General features: G+C 34.0%; 1 protein-coding gene across 4 annotated transcripts in view; it reads left to right on the forward strand.

Annotated features, from left to right (window-relative positions):
• The window catches only part of CHM (CHM Rab escort protein), a 167393-nt gene that overhangs the window by 14184 nt on the left and 137353 nt on the right, over positions 1 to 15856 (forward strand). For all 4 annotated transcript variants that reach the window (XR_015550394.1, XM_004436750.3, XM_087426663.1 and 1 more), the window contains exon 2: positions 6923 to 6989. Coding sequence is in view for 3 of the 4 variants with exons in the window: in XM_004436750.3 (XP_004436807.1) it covers positions 6923 to 6989 (67 nt within the window). In the remaining variant the exon portion in view is untranslated. The remainder of the gene's footprint in view (positions 1 to 6922; positions 6990 to 15856) is intronic.

A 15856-nucleotide genomic window follows, 5' to 3' on the forward strand; every position in this document is an offset into this window, starting at 1 on the left:
TCCTAAAAGCTGATACTGTATTGAATTTTAAAAAAATGAATGTAAATTTCTGAAGTTAATATTTTAATGGATAGTATATTTTTCTAAAGTTCTAAACATTATATAGATATTAATAACAGTATTTTCTCCCGTGAAGAAGAAATCCATAGATAGTAAATTACTATATTTACTAATATGTTTGGCGTTTTGTGTGGGTCAAGGTGAATTAAAATAATTGTCAGTTTAAAAACAGTATTTTTATCTGTATATCTTGGTAGTTTCTTTAACTACTTCACTGGCAGTTTTCTTTTTTCTTTTTAAGGTAACCACTAGAAAGTAAATATAAGATATAAACGTTTAATTCAGAATTTAATAGGAATGAACAAAACTACTTGAACCTGGGTTGAAATTCAATTTCTGCCTAATTTTGTGATGACATTTTTTTGAGTGGCTGTGACATGAGTTAAGTGTGTAGTTTTACCTTTGCATTGCTCAATCTAGTCCATTCTGTACCTAATGTTGTTTTTGCTTTGTTTACAATCGTGCAGGAGATCTGTACATAGGGTTGTTTAAGTAGTAAAGGCTGTGGCTCTCTAAAAGCTTGTACTCACAAGTTTTTTCTTGCCAGTAATTCTATTTTTTTCCTAAAAAAAGAAGTTATTCTTTATAAAAAACAGTCACAGTAAATTTTTATAGTTCTATGTAATTTTCTTTCCATTCTAGTCCTCCCTAGTTATAAATAACACATGAAATGACTTTCAAGGTAGAAAGCAGGAATCCATTTTGAAATGTTCTATAAAATAAAGAGTGATTTATGGTTTCATATAATTTGGGCTGAAAGCACTCGGCCTTTGCCAGGTCATCAAAGTCCTGTCAGGGGAATCTATTATTTATTGTTCGATATGCTGGGAGTGGTGTAAGTACTTTATTTTATGTTTATCTTATGTAAGTATAGTGTTAGGTAAAATCAATTCCAGATACTAACACAGTTTTAAAAATAGATCATAGAGAACTAACCTAAATATTATAGTTGTAAATGATGAGGTTCAACATTAAGGATTTGGTTTAAAAGGGAATTTTGAAAAATGAATGAATAATGGTTTCATTCCTATAAACTATTTTAGAAAAGATTCTTGAAAATATTAATTTCATACCTTTTTGGTCCTGATTTTAGTCCAGCTCCTTCATTTGGTAACAAAACATCTCTATGTTATCTAGACAGCTTTTGGAAAATTGCAGGAAGCTGGAACTATACATGTTTGTTATATGATCATATAACATTCCATCAGCTTCTAATATATCTTTTTCTAGCTGCCAACTTTATAACAGAACCTCAACTAAGATGGGCATGATGTAACAAACCTCAATTTCTCCCTTTACAAACTGTTATGAAATGCTAATTTAATACCTAATATTTACCTGTGTTTGATAAAAGTGACTTGCCAGTAAAAGTTGTTGGTCTTGCATCAGAATTATACATTTTTCCTATAATGCTTTGGCAGAGTTCTTCGATACAGCCTCACTAATGAATTTGATAATCATGTTCAATAATGTGAAGTGTTTAAATGATATTAAGGGTTTGATAAACTTCTACAATGTACGTATAGAAAAGGCTATTGGACTTCTTTTTAAAAAGCTATTTTAAGTTGTTAAATCTTTGAAAATAACTTAAGTAACGAGTAAACAAGTGATACTTTTTTTCCCCCTCAAATAACTAATCTTATCGAAGGAGTAGGAAGAGAAGAGAACCAATATTTATTTATTTATTTTATTTTATTGAAGTAACATTGGTTTATAACATATAAGTTTTAGGTGTACGTCATTATAATTAGACATCTGTATATACTACAGTGTGCTCACCACCAAAAGTGTAGTTTTCATTACCGTACAATTGATCCCCTTTACCCATTTCGCCCTCCTCCCACTCGCCTTCCCCTCTGGTAACCACCATTCTATTGTCTGTTTCTATGAGTTTGTTTTTGTTTTTTATATTCCACATATGAGTAAAATCGTATGGTATTTGTCTTTCTCCGTCTGACTTATTTCACTTAGCATAATACCTCCAAGGTCCATCCATGTTGTTGCAAATGGCAAGATTTCATCTTTTTTTATGGCTGAGTAGTATTCCTCTGTGTGTGTGTGTGTGTGTGTGTGTGTGTGTGTGCGCGTGCGCGCGTGTGCTACATCTTCTTTATCCATTCATCCATTGATGGGCACTTAGGTTGTTTCCATATCTTGGCTATTGTAAATAATGCTTCAATCAACATAGGGGTGCATATTATCTTTTAAAATTAGTGTTTTCATGTTCTTCAAATAAATACCCAGAAGTGGAATATGTCGATCATATAGTAGATCTATTTTTAATTTTTTGAGGAATCTTCATACTATTTTCCATAGCGACTGCACCAATTTCCATTCCTACCAACAGTGTACAAGGGTTCTCTTTTCTCTACATCCTCTCCAACACTTGTTATTTCTTGTCTTTTTGATAATAGCCATTCTAATGGGCATAAGGTGATATTTCATTGTGGTGTGGATTTGCATTTCCCTAATAATTAATGGTGTTGAACATCTTTTCATGTGTCTGGTGGCCATCTGTATATCTTCTTTGGAAACATGTCTATTCAGATCCTCTGCCCATTTTTTAATCAGGTTGTTTGTTTTTTTGTTGTTGAGTTGTATGAGTTCTTTATATAGTTTGGATATTAACCCCTTGTTGGATGTATGATTTGCAAATATCTTCTCCCATTTGGTAGGTTGTCTTTTCATTTTGTTGATGGTTTCCTTTGCTGTGCAGAAGCTTTTTTGTTTGAAGTAGTCCCATTTGTTTATTTTTGCTTTTGTTTCCCTCGCTTGAGGAGACATATCCAAAAAGATATGGCTAAGACCAGTGTCAAAGTGTGTACTGCCTATAAGTTTTCTTCTAGGAGTTTTATGAGAACCAATATTTATTGCAAGTCAGCAACATGCTAGGAGGTACTGTGTAAGGTGTTCTTTGGTCATTTTGTACGTATTCCTCCATACAACCCTGTGAGATACATTATTAGCCCTATATTACAGTTGAAAACATCATACTTATATATTTGTACTGGCATATTTTATGGTGTGTTTCCTGTGTAATGCTGTGTGATTTGACCCTGGTCTAGGTTATCTGTTTCTAACTCATGTCTGGCTTCTCCTTGTGGAAGAGACTGTATAATTCAATGTAAACCTGTATATGTTTCATATAAATGTCTCACAAGGATGTTGTGTGAATCTGAGTCATTACTCAGATTCAGAAGTTGACTTTTTATGGTGCCTGGTGTTAAATAAGATTTTATTTTGAAATTAATCAAGGATTTAAATGCTATTAAAATTGAGCTTATAAATATGAATTTAAACAAAACAGGCAGTTATTTACTTATTTTGCTAAATTATCAATAAGACCAAAAAGTTTAAGTATATTAACTTTTCCTAAACAAGAATTAACAAAAAAACCCTGAAACTTAAAGCTCCAATTTTATACAAGTTCATGCTTTGTGCTGTGACTAGAGTTGTTTTTCTCCAACACTGATTTGATCATGCTGTTCTTCTGGCTAAAATCCTTTCAAGACTCCCTGTTGCTTATAGATTCAAGTTCAGACTCCACAGTTTGGTTGCAAACACTCTTTTCGGAGCATCACCTTTTGGTTCTCTCTTCCTTCACCCTTTGCCAGGAATACTCCTTTCCATTTTCCTTTTTTCTTCTTCTACACCCTTCAGTTGGGTTGTTACAGACCCTGAAAGACCCAGCTGGTGTCCTCTGCTCTTTGGAGCTTTCCATGACTCCCCTCTACACAGGGAATGCTTCTTTCCATTGTGTTTCTTTAACAGCTTTAATTGCATTTATTATTTTAATCCCTTTAAATTCTTGTTCTTTAGACTCTGAGCTCTTTTAGGCTAGAAATTGCCTTAATCTTATCTTTTTTTTTTTCTCACCACCTATCACAGTCTGTTCCATCCCTCTCTTCTTCCCTTTCCCCATTTTCTCTTTCTCCTTTCCTTCAACAAACATTTGAAGAATTACTACGTGCCTCCTCTGTTCAAGGAACACAGTGTTTGTTGAATGGGTGGAAAGAAATATGAAATCCTGGCCAAGAAGACATTACTAACAGTGTTATTAGTCTGTTATTTTAATCATTCTAAGCATGAAGATAATAGGCCCTGGCTGTTTGACATAGGAACAGCCTATCAATTTCACAAAGTTGTGGGGATGTCTGGATGAAAGTATTACAGGAAAACACAAGTGATAGTCATTTTGGTTTTATGTAATTTGGACTTAAATCATGTTCAGTATTGAAATCCATCCTTGGCTTTGCTTTGCCAGCAGAGACATGACTTCTCACAGTGTTGATCACAGCCATGGAAATAACCACATGCATATTTGTTTATCCAAAGTAACAGCTGATTTGGGCCAAATAGGGAAGAGTAATTTTATTATTGTTTGCCATTGGAGTTGGCATCAGGTAAAAATAGGTGTATGTTTGGAGTAGTATTTAGATGAAAATGTAGTGCTTCTAAAATATCTTTCTGAAGAATAATAAAAGTAGATAGTGTTTTTTTTTTATCATTATAGGATTTTATTTTACTGTCAAAATGTATACAAACAAAGGAGGAAAAAATATAGTTTTAAAGGGATCCTGCAATAGGAATATCCCTTTTGGAAGAAATGTGACAATTCCAAAGCAACATTTTGTCCCTGGCACACTATATTTCATCATTTTTAAGATGCACATTTATTTAGAATTTTACATCTCTGAAACTAGGGTGCTGTGTATTATTGAATCTAAGATGCCATTAATTATAAAATGCACCATTCTTTTATGTACACTAAGAGAGAAAAAGAAATGCTTTCAATTAAAATATACAATGGCACCAATGGAAAAAGTAGATAGTGTTTATAGAGCAAGTACCCTCTGCTAACAACTGAACAATCCTATGAGGTAGATGGTGGTATTCCCATTGATGGATGAAGAAACAAACGCTTAGAGAAGTCAAGTGACTTGTCTGAGATCGCACAGCTAGTTAAGCAGCAAAACTACGATTCAAGCCTAGGTTTGTCTGATTGAGACCATGCCCATTTCATTACGTTGCTGTCCTGACCTTAAATCCTCCTTCTCAGACTCATGTCCAAGTTGGAGAGAGTGAATTTATGTGGTAATTTGAATTTGAGATACCGAATTACTGAATTAATTGATCTTTGGCAAGTTAACTATTTTCATCCCATTTCTCGTATGGATAATACTGCCTGCCTTCCGGGATTATAATGAGGAATAAGTGAGATGATGTATGTAAAAATACATTGTGAACCATAAAGCCCTATACTAACGTTTGGTGGTATTATTAATGCTGTCATTAGTACATGATTTAACATACTAATTCTGCTTCCTGAGTATTTCTTTGCTGTTGCCCTTTTTAACTAAGCTGCTTAACAGCTTTTAACATACCATATGACTGCATTTCATTAATAAGAAAAGTTATTTCTTTAGGTGTAAAAAATTCAGGTCGTCTTAAGATAAAAGATATTAGAACAATACAGTTTTCAGTTTTTGAAGAACTAAGTGTGCTTAACTGTTTAAAACTTTCTTTCTCCTATTTCCTTCTACACCACAAATTCTCACTTTGTTTTTCTTTGAATTATATCCAGAGTTAAGGTTGAAACTTTATGATGGCTTATTTCCAATAATTGATATTTAATGGCTATATTCAGTACATTTGGTCAGAACTTCTTTTTTGAACCAAACGTTATATACCCACAGTGTTCACCACTGGAAAACTCCAGTTCTTCCGTGAATGCAGCTGGAGCTTGTGTTTAATGTGGTTTTTAACTAGAGATTGACTATGTCAATTGCTTCCACATGTGTATTGCTTTTTACATAAAGAAGATAACTGTTCCCTTTTCTTGAAATCCTTGATGCTTAGTGTGTAGTTTAAATCCTTGCCAAAAGGATGGTGCTGTTTCTTTTCTACTAGGTAAAAATTCAAGAGGATCAGGGTGTTTTATTGTAGTGGAAGAGTCAGTAGTAGCCCTATGGAATTGCATCAAACTTTCAAAACATGCTTTGTTTGTCTGACTGATATAAAATATTTAATAGCCTCTATTGAAATGGTAGATCTCATGATAAAAAGTTATGGAAGAGTCTTGAACTTAACAATATAATTGACTAGCCGATATAGATGAACACTTGAATTTTTTTTATTATACAATCATTATCTTTGATTTTTTTCAATTTTTTTGTTGGTACTGGTCGTAGCAATATGTATTTCCTTTTATGATAACCAACTTTATGGTGTGGCTTAATTTTGTTCCGAAACAGTAATGTTCTTTTCAAACTGCTGTATTAACCAGAAAGTAAAATAATATATCTTGTTAGTGGCCTCTTTTTAAACTAGCTAACCTATTGGCTTAAGCTGAAAAATGTATGCTGTTCCCCCTTAGAGGCACTGTGGCTTTGGAGTTAGATTTGGGTTCAGATTTCAACCCCACAACTTTTTTTTAAAGCATTGGGCAACAAGTTAACATATTTGCACCCCAGTTTCTTCTTCATCTCCAAAATGTGTGTGCAGATGCTTCTCTCCCAGTGCAGTTGGGAGAATCAGAGGAGCTAGTGTGTGAACACAGTTCCTAAATAACAAAGTGCTGTATGAATAATATTTTGACTCATTTATGGTAATTTGCAGAAAAAAAGAACTTAAGTACTTGATTTTTAAGAATATCTCTTCCACATAATAAAATTTTCAGTATTAGTAGTATATGTTTAAGAAAACATCCAGTGGTATAATAATATAAACTTTATAATTTTGAATACAAGATTGAGCGTCTTTTGTTAAACTCTTCTATACAGTGATGGCATGAATTGAACATTTTGTGTAATATATATATATATTTCTACACTCTAAATGATATAGGTGTGTGTTTTTATAGGTTTGCCTGAATCCATCATTGCGGCTGCATGTTCAAGAAGTGGCCAGAGGGTTCTGCATGTTGATTCGTAAGTTTATCAATGGTAGCATTTAATACTTCCTAAATATCTCTATACAAAATTAAAATTTAAATATACATGTGTGTATATATGTGTATATGTATGTCATATATAAATGTTTTTTTTTTTTTGTGAGGAGATCAGCCCTGTGCTAACATCTGCCAATCCGCCTCTTTTTTTTGCTGAGGAAGACTGGCCCTGGGCCAACATCCGTGCCCATCCTCCTCCACTCTATATGGGACGCCGCCACAGCATGGTTTGCCAAGCAGTGGGTCGGTGTGTGCCCGGGATCCGAACTGGCGAACCCCGGGCCGCCGCAGCAGAGCGCGCGCACCTTAACTGCTTGCGCCACCGGGCCGGCCCTAAACTTTTTAAGTTAAAAAATGATTAGAATTGTTTAATTTTCACCAGAAATATGTGAAATATATAACCTACAAGTTTTACTTTCATACTATGTGAAATAGTGGTTTCCTTTGAGAATAAGCCAATTATTATGTACCATAATTTTATTTTTCACATGAGTGATTTTGTTTTTTAAATGGTAAATAATTCTCCAAGAGGCTTGGAAACCTCACACCTGCCCTTTTTCTTATATGTATGTATGTGGCTGTGTACAACCTGTATGCTATTGTATTTTAGGCTTCATATTTGACTGTTGAAAAATTTAGTTAATAGATTTAGAGTATGTGGTTGTTTAAAAATTCATCAAAATTTAAACTGTTAGAAATTTTTTTCCAGTAACTTTATTGAGATTGTAATGGTTTATAACATTGTGTAATTTCAGGTGTACGTTATTATTTATCAATTTCTGAATAGACTTCATCATGCTCACCCCCAGTAATCTAATTATTGTCCATCACCGTACATATGTGTCCTTTACCCACCCCCCAACTCCCTTCCCCTCTGGTAACCACTAATCCCTTCTCTTTATCCATATATTTGTTTATCTTCCACATATAAGTGAAATCATGCAGTATTTGTCTTTGGCTTATTTCATGTAACATCATACCCTCAAGGTCCATCCATGGTGTTGCAAATAGGATGATTTTGTCTTTTTTTGTGACTGAGTAGTATTCCATTGTATATATATACCCCACATCTTCTTTATCCATTCATTTGCAGAAGGGCACTTGGGTTGCTTCCATGTCTTGGCTATTGTGAATAATGCTGCAATGAACATAGGGGTGCATAAATCTCTTTGGATCATTGATTTCAAGTTCTTTGGATAAATACCTAGTAGTAGGATAGCTGGATCGTATGGTATTTCTAGTTTTAATATTTTGAGAAATCTCCATAGTGTTTTCCATAGTGGCTGCACCAGTTTGCATTCCCACCAGCAGTGCATGAGGGTTCCCTTTTCTTCACATCCTCTCCAACATTTGTTGTTTTTTGTCTTGGTAATTATAGCCAGTCTGACTGGTGTATGGTGATATCTCATTGTAGTTTTGATTTGCATTTCCTTAATAATTAGTGATGTTGAACATTGTTTCCTGTGTCTGTTGGCCATCTGTATATCTTCTTTGGAAAAATGTCTGTTCATATCCTCTGCCCATTTTTTTGATTGGGTTGTTTGTTTTTTTGTTGTTGAATTGTCTGAGTTCTCTATATATTTTGGATATTTACCCCTTGTCGGATAAATGATTTGCAAATATTTTCTCCCAGTTGGTGGGTTGTCTTTTTGTTTTGTTCATGGTTTCCTTTGCTTCGCAGAAGCTTCTTAGTCTGATGTAGTCCCATTTGTTAACTTTTTCTTTTGTTTCCCTCCCCAAGTAGACATCTTTTCAAATACCGTGTCTACTCGGGCAAGGGAAACAAAAGAAAAATTTTAACTAAGAAAAATATCTAGAATTTTGTTTTCCCCCTTTTCTCCTAAATGTGATGATGAAAAAGAAGTTAATGGAAAAATCAAGTTTATGATAAAGCAGAGTTTAAATCTCTCCATTCCTGCTTCCTCCCAAAATATATGCCTAACTTTCCACCTATCTATTTAGTGCTTTTGACCATTGTATCTTGACACTTTAATTGTTCCTTAAATAGGAGTAAAAAAGAAACAAGAAATGGACTTTATATTTTCTGTTAGATATTAACTGCAGTGTTTTTCAGAATGCCAGAATACAAAGAATAACTAGATCTGTTATACCTTATAGTGCCTTCTAATATATTATCCTGTTGTAAATATGTAGGAATCCAAAAAGTGGTATTAGTTCACTTACATTTAACCGTTTCTAAATTTATTTTTTTATTTTTATTTATTATTATTTTTTTTTGTGAGGAAGATCAGCCCTGAGTTAACATCTGCCAATCCTCCTCTTTTGGGCTGAGGAAGACTGGCCCTGGGCTAACATCCATTCCCATCTTCCTCCACTTTATATGGGACGCCACCACAGCATGGCCTGACAAGTGGTGCATCGGTGCGCTACCGGGATCCGAACCGGCGAACCCCGGGCTGCCGCAGCAGAGTGCGTGCACTTAACCGCTTGCGCCACTAGGCCGGCCCCATCTAAATTTATTTTGAAAGCATATTAACTCCTCAGTTATTGGATGAAATTTCTAAATTAAATTAGGTTTAGTTTTCAAATAAGTCCTGCCCTTGGAATTCTCTTTCACTATTGTAACTGCTTGTGTTAATTAACGTCTTAATTCAGTCTTCTTGACATATCGTGGATTCACCTGCTGAAAAATCTGCCAACTTGAAAGCCCAGGTACTGGGCCAGCGTGCTTTAAGAGGCTTAATAAAAACATAAATTCAAATTTATTTCTGATAACATTATTTAACCTAAAATTGAAAACATAATCTTAAATTTCCCAAAGTTATTTGTTGTACTCTCATTATATGCTACTCACCATATCAATTTCTTTACACGTTATGCAATTTAATTCCTATTACAGCCAAGTGAGATAGGTGGTGTTATCCCAATTTAACAAATGGGGAATGTGAGTAATTTTTCTATCTTTACCCAGCTAGTGCATGTCTAACTTTAAATTCGAATTTATTTTGTGTTTTCTTATTCTAAAACCTGAGGTCTTCCCAAAATGAAGAATATTTTAGAAATCACAAAGGGTTTACTAATATTCAAAAATAAATTTTGATTAGGAATATAAGAAGCTAAATCTTATTTCAATAAATAGTGACTCAATTAGAAAGGCTTGATAATGTGGTTGCCTCAAGAACTTACAGCTTAATGAAAATAGTATTTCAAAGTGACAGAATTTTTTCTTCTGTTTTAGATCCTCAGGCTTGATAGCTTTTGAGAGTTTAGATACATCTAGGTGTTGATTTATAGTATATTTTCCTGCTGTGGGACAGGTTTAAATATTTTCTTGTTTTTATTCATTTTAGCATTTAGGGCTCTTCATAGTCAGATTTAATCTTCCTCAGCCCCATCCTTCATTTCTGCTTTACATGTAAAATAGTACCATATATCTCTGTTGCATGGACATATCTTCCCATGCTTTTATTAAAAATAGTTTGTAAACAGTGTTAAAAAAAAAAACATAAAATTTGCCATCTTAACCATTTTTAAGTGTAGGGTTCAGTAGTGTTAAGTATATTCATGTTGTGCAACGGATCTCCAGAACTCTTTTGATCTTGCAGAACTGAAATTCTATACCCATTAAACAATAACTCCCCATTCCTTCTCCCTCCAGCCCCTGGCAACCACCATTCTACTTTCTGTCTCCATGAACTTGACTACTCTAAATACCTCATATAATTGGAATCATACAATATTTGTCTTTTTGTGACTGTCTTATTTCATTCAGCATAATGTCTTCAAGTTTCATCTATTTTTTGTCATGTGTCAGAATTTCCTTTTTAAGACTGAATAATATTCAATTGTATGTATATACCACATCCATTCATCTGTTGATAAACGTTCAGGTTGCTTCTACCTCTTGACTATAGTGAATAATGCTGCTATGAACATGGATGTGCAAATATATCTTCGAGATCCTGCTTTCAATTCTTTTGGATATATACCCAGAATTGGGATTGCTAGATCATATGCTAATTCTATTTTTAGTTTTTTGAGGAACAGCCATACTATTTTCCATGGCGCCTGTACCGTTTTACATTCCTACCAACTTCCCATGCTTTGGCTCCACTGGGAAGTTGTGTATGGGCTTTTAAGCCAGAATGTCAGGGTTCAAATCATGGTCCCTCCACTTACTAGGCACGTAACCTTTGACAAGTTATTTAATCCTTCTATACCTCAGTTTCTTGATATAAAGGGCATAATAATAGGACTTAATTTATGAGATTGTTTATAGGATTAAATAAAATAATCTATGTAATGGATTTATAACAGTGCCTGAAATATAGTAAGCCCTCAGTGAATGTTAACTTCAAACAATACTGCTGCTGCTGTTGCTACTAGATCCATACAGTGAAACCAGAGAAAGGAGTGACTAATCATGCATGCCTGGGAGATCGGTGGAAAGTATCATAGAGATGACATTTGAGCTTAGTCTTGAAAGATGAGTAAGGGTTTATGAGGAGTTAGAGCATTCCAGAAAGAAGGAACAGATTGAAAGGGCATGACATGCTAGGTAAATGGTGAGAATTTTATGATTGAGAGATTGGCTAGGTGAGTTGGATTAGTGAGAGTTGAAACTAGAAGTAGATTGGAGCCATATTGTTAAGGCCTGTGTGCTGAGATAGGGAGTATTGATTTTATCTTTAATAACTATCTTTAACATCTTTATGTCTTTCCCTCAAACCCATCCATATTCAGTCCTTCAGCATACCCTGTCAGCTCTACTTCCAAAACATAAGTCAAATCTAACTTGTTTTCTCCATCTCTGCTCTTTCTTCCAGTTCATTCCACCATCATTTACCATTGAACTACTCCCAAAACCTCCTAATTGATCTCTCTGTCTTCACTGCTGCTCCCAGTATTTGGCCTATTCATCCTTTCTAACCGCATCACATATGCCTCTCTCCCTCTCGCTCTGCCCTGCTTTAGCTCTAATTATGGACTCCCTTTATTCTTAATATTTTTTGTGCCTTTTCGTTCTTTCTTTCTGCTTGATCTCTTTTGCCAGAGATTTGTCTATATTATTAGTCATTTCAAAGAACCAGCTTTTGCTTCATTGTTTCCTTGTGTGGTATCTTTTTTATCTAATTAATATCTACGTTTGTCTTTATTATTTCCTTCCTTCTACTTCCTTTGGCTTGAAGTCACTCTTGTTCTGTTTCTAACTTCTTGAATTAAATTCTTATTTCTTTATCTTTAAGCCTTCCTTTCTGTTTAATTATTTATGATTCTAATTCCTTCTTAAGATCACAGTAGCTGTCTTTCCTGAGTTTTAAGTATTTTCTAATAGCCATTATGATTTCTTCTTTGATCCATTAGTTATTTAGAGGTATGCTTTTAAATTTTCAGGTACATTTTTTATGTCAATATCTTACTGAATTTATAATTCCAAACACTTGTGACAAAACATGCAAATGAGAAAGTAAAAAGGTTCTAGTGTGTCTCCTCTCTCTTCTTGCCTGTACCCCGCCCTCCCTCTCTACCCCGGTCCCAACTCCTGGAAGCAGCTACTGTTGCCTTTTATATGTCCTACAATATACTGTTCAAAGGAAGAAGTTGCAGAAAAATATGTAAATTTTTATCATGTGTATGTTAGATTCAGTGTAGAAAAATGACAAGGTACTGAGCAGTTCCAGCACCAAGGATCCCTCATGTTGCTTTTTTATATCCATACCCAACTCCCTCCTCTGCCTCCCCTATTTCTAACCCTGGCAGCCACTGATTTATTTTTTAGCTCTATAATTTTGTCATTTTCAGTATGAAACTGTACAGTGTGCAACTTTTTGGCACTGGCTTTTTTCACTCAGCTTAATTCCCTTGGAAATTCTTCAAGATTTCTGCATGTATCAATAATTTGTTCCTTTTTATTGCTGAATAGTATTCTATATTACGTATGTATCATAGTTTGTTTAACCATTCACTTGAAGGGCATTTGGGCTGATTCCAGTTTTTGGCTATTACAAATGAATTTGTGTGTGAGCATTCATCTATAGGTTTTTGTGTGTTTGAACTTAAGTTTTTATTTTTCTGGGATAAATGCTCAGGAGTGCAATTGCTGGATCAGATGGTAATGGCATGCTTAGTTTTTTAAAAAAACTCCAAACTATTTTCCTGAGTGCCTATACCATTTTACATTCCCACTAGCAATGTACAAGTGATCCAGTTTCTCTGCATCCTTGCCAGCATTTGGTGTTGTCACAATTTTTGGGGAGGGGGCGCAATTCTGATTGTTGTGTAGTGATATCTCGTTGTGATTTTAATTCACACTTCCCTAATGTCTAATGATGTTGAACATTTTTCATGTGCTTATTTGCTATCTGTATATCCTCTTTGATAAAATGTCTTCATGTCTTTAGCCTATTCTCTAATTGGATTGGTTTGTTTTTTTCCTATTGGGTTTTGAGAGTTCTTTATACATTCTAACTAAATATATTTTAACTGTTTTTTGGTAGTTGGTTTTTAATTTAATTACATTATTGTCAAATAATGAGCTCTGCATGATATCAATTATTTGGTATTTTTGAGAATTGCTTTATGGTTTGGAATTATGTGACTCCAGGTGGCTTAAAAATAATGTTTTTTCAGTATGGAGTTTCCTCAAAAAATTAAAAATACAGCTACCATATGATCCAGCTATTCCACTTCTAAGTATTTATCCAAAGAACACAAAAACACTAATGTGAAAAGATATATGCACCCCTATGTTCATTGCAGCATTATTCACAATAGCCAAGATTGAAAGAAACCTAAGTGCCCATTGTTGGATGAATGGATAAAGAAGATGTGGTGTACACACACACACACACACACACACACACACACACACACACACACACACAAAATGGAATACTACTCAGCCATAAAAAAGATGAAATCTTGCCATTTGCGACACGGATGGACCTTTGAGGGTATTATGGTAGGTGAAATAAGTCAGACAGAGAAAGACAAATACAGTATGATTTCACTTAGATGTGAAATATGAAAAAAAAACAAATAAACAAAACAAAACAAAAACAAACTCGTAGTCACAGAGAACAGTTTGGTGGTTACCAGAAGAAAAGGAGGTTGGGGGGAGAGCAAAGTGGGTGAGGGGAATCAACTGTATAGTGATGGATGGTAACTAGACTTACAGTGGTGATCACTATGTAGTGTATACAAATATCAAATTATGATGTGTACCTGAAATATATATAATGTTATATACCAATATTACCCCAATGAAAAAATTAACAAAATTATAAAGAAAAATAAAAATTCCACAGTCGGTAAGGAGATTTTAATATACATCTCCACAATTAATCAGTACAATAATAGAAATTATGAACAACAAAATTAACAAGTTTGATCTATTTCCATAGTTAAACTTTATATTCCCACGAGCAGTGTATGAGGGTTCCCTTTTCTCCACATCATTTCTAACATTTGTTCTTTCTTGTCTTTTTCATAATTGCCATTCCAGCAGGTGTGAGGTGATATCTCATTGTGGTTTTGAATTGCATTTCCTTGATAATAAGTGATGTTGAACGTTTTTCCATCTGCCTGTTGGCCATCTGTATATCTTCTTTTGAAAAATGTCTCTTTGGATCCTCTGCCCATTTTTTAATCAGTTTTTTGTTGTTGTTGAGTTGTATGAGTTCTTTATATGTTTTGGATATTAACCCTTTATTGGATATGTGATTTGCAAATATCTTTTCCCATTCAATAGGTTGCCTTTTCATTTTGTTGATTTCCTTTGCTGTGTAGAGCTCTTTAGTTTGATGTAGTCTCATTCATTTACTTTTGCTTTTGTTTCCCTTGCCCTTGGAGTCATATCAAGAAAAAACATTGCGAAGATTGATGTCAAGGAGTTTATTGCCTATATTTTCTTCTAGGAATTTTATGGTTTCAGGTCTTATATTCAAATCTTTAATCCATTTTGTGTTCATTTTTGTGTATTGTGTAACATAGTGGTCTAGTTTCATTCGTTTGCATGTGGCTGTCTGGTTTTCCCAGCACGATTTATTGAAAAAGCTGTCCTTTCCTCATTGTATGTTCTTGGCTCCTTTGTCATAAATTAATTGTCCATATATATGTGGGTTAATTTCTGAGGTCTTAATTCTGTTCCATTGATCTGTGTGTCTGTTTTTATGCCTAATTCTGTTAATTTTTGCTTTATGTATTCTGAGTGTATATTCATAGGGGCATATAGATTTAGGATTATGATATCCTTGTGTAGTTACCTTATATTTTTTCCCTGATAAGACTTTTTGCCTTAAAGTCTGTTTTGTATGATATTACATAGTGATATAAGATTTCCTTGTTTTTTTCCCCCCCAATATATCTTTTCTGCCCTTTTATTTTTAATTTTTCTGTGCCTTATGTTATAGGTGTGCCTCTTGCAAATAGCGTATAACTAGATTTTATTGTCTTAATTCAATTTGGCAATCTGTCTTTTAACAGAATTTAGTCCATTTACACTTATTGTGATTCACTAATATTTAGATAATTTCTACCATCTTCTTTTGTACTTTCTCTTTACCCTGCCTTTTCTATGCCTTTTCTCTCACCTTTCTACCTTTTATTGAATGGACAGAGGTATGTTTACACCCTTTTTCCCTCTCCACAACTGGTTTGAAGTTATAGATGAAATTTCTATTTCTTTTAGAATAGAACCTTAAACTGTTTTAGAACCTTAAAGTTTTCACATATGTATTTAAATTAAACTTGCAAGCTAATCGGAATATTTACTTTTTGCAAGCAATAACAAGGCCCCCCCTCTCATGTTTATTGTTATCTAGCATTTTGGTGATACTTTGATCTCATACCCCTTTTGGTTACTGTTGTTGTTATTTTATTTTTTTA

The sequence above is a fragment of the Ceratotherium simum genome, chromosome X, assembly GCF_057802395.1.
Source record: "Ceratotherium simum simum isolate JZ-2026a chromosome X, ASM5780239v1, whole genome shotgun sequence".
NCBI lineage: Eukaryota > Metazoa > Chordata > Mammalia > Perissodactyla > Rhinocerotidae > Ceratotherium > Ceratotherium simum.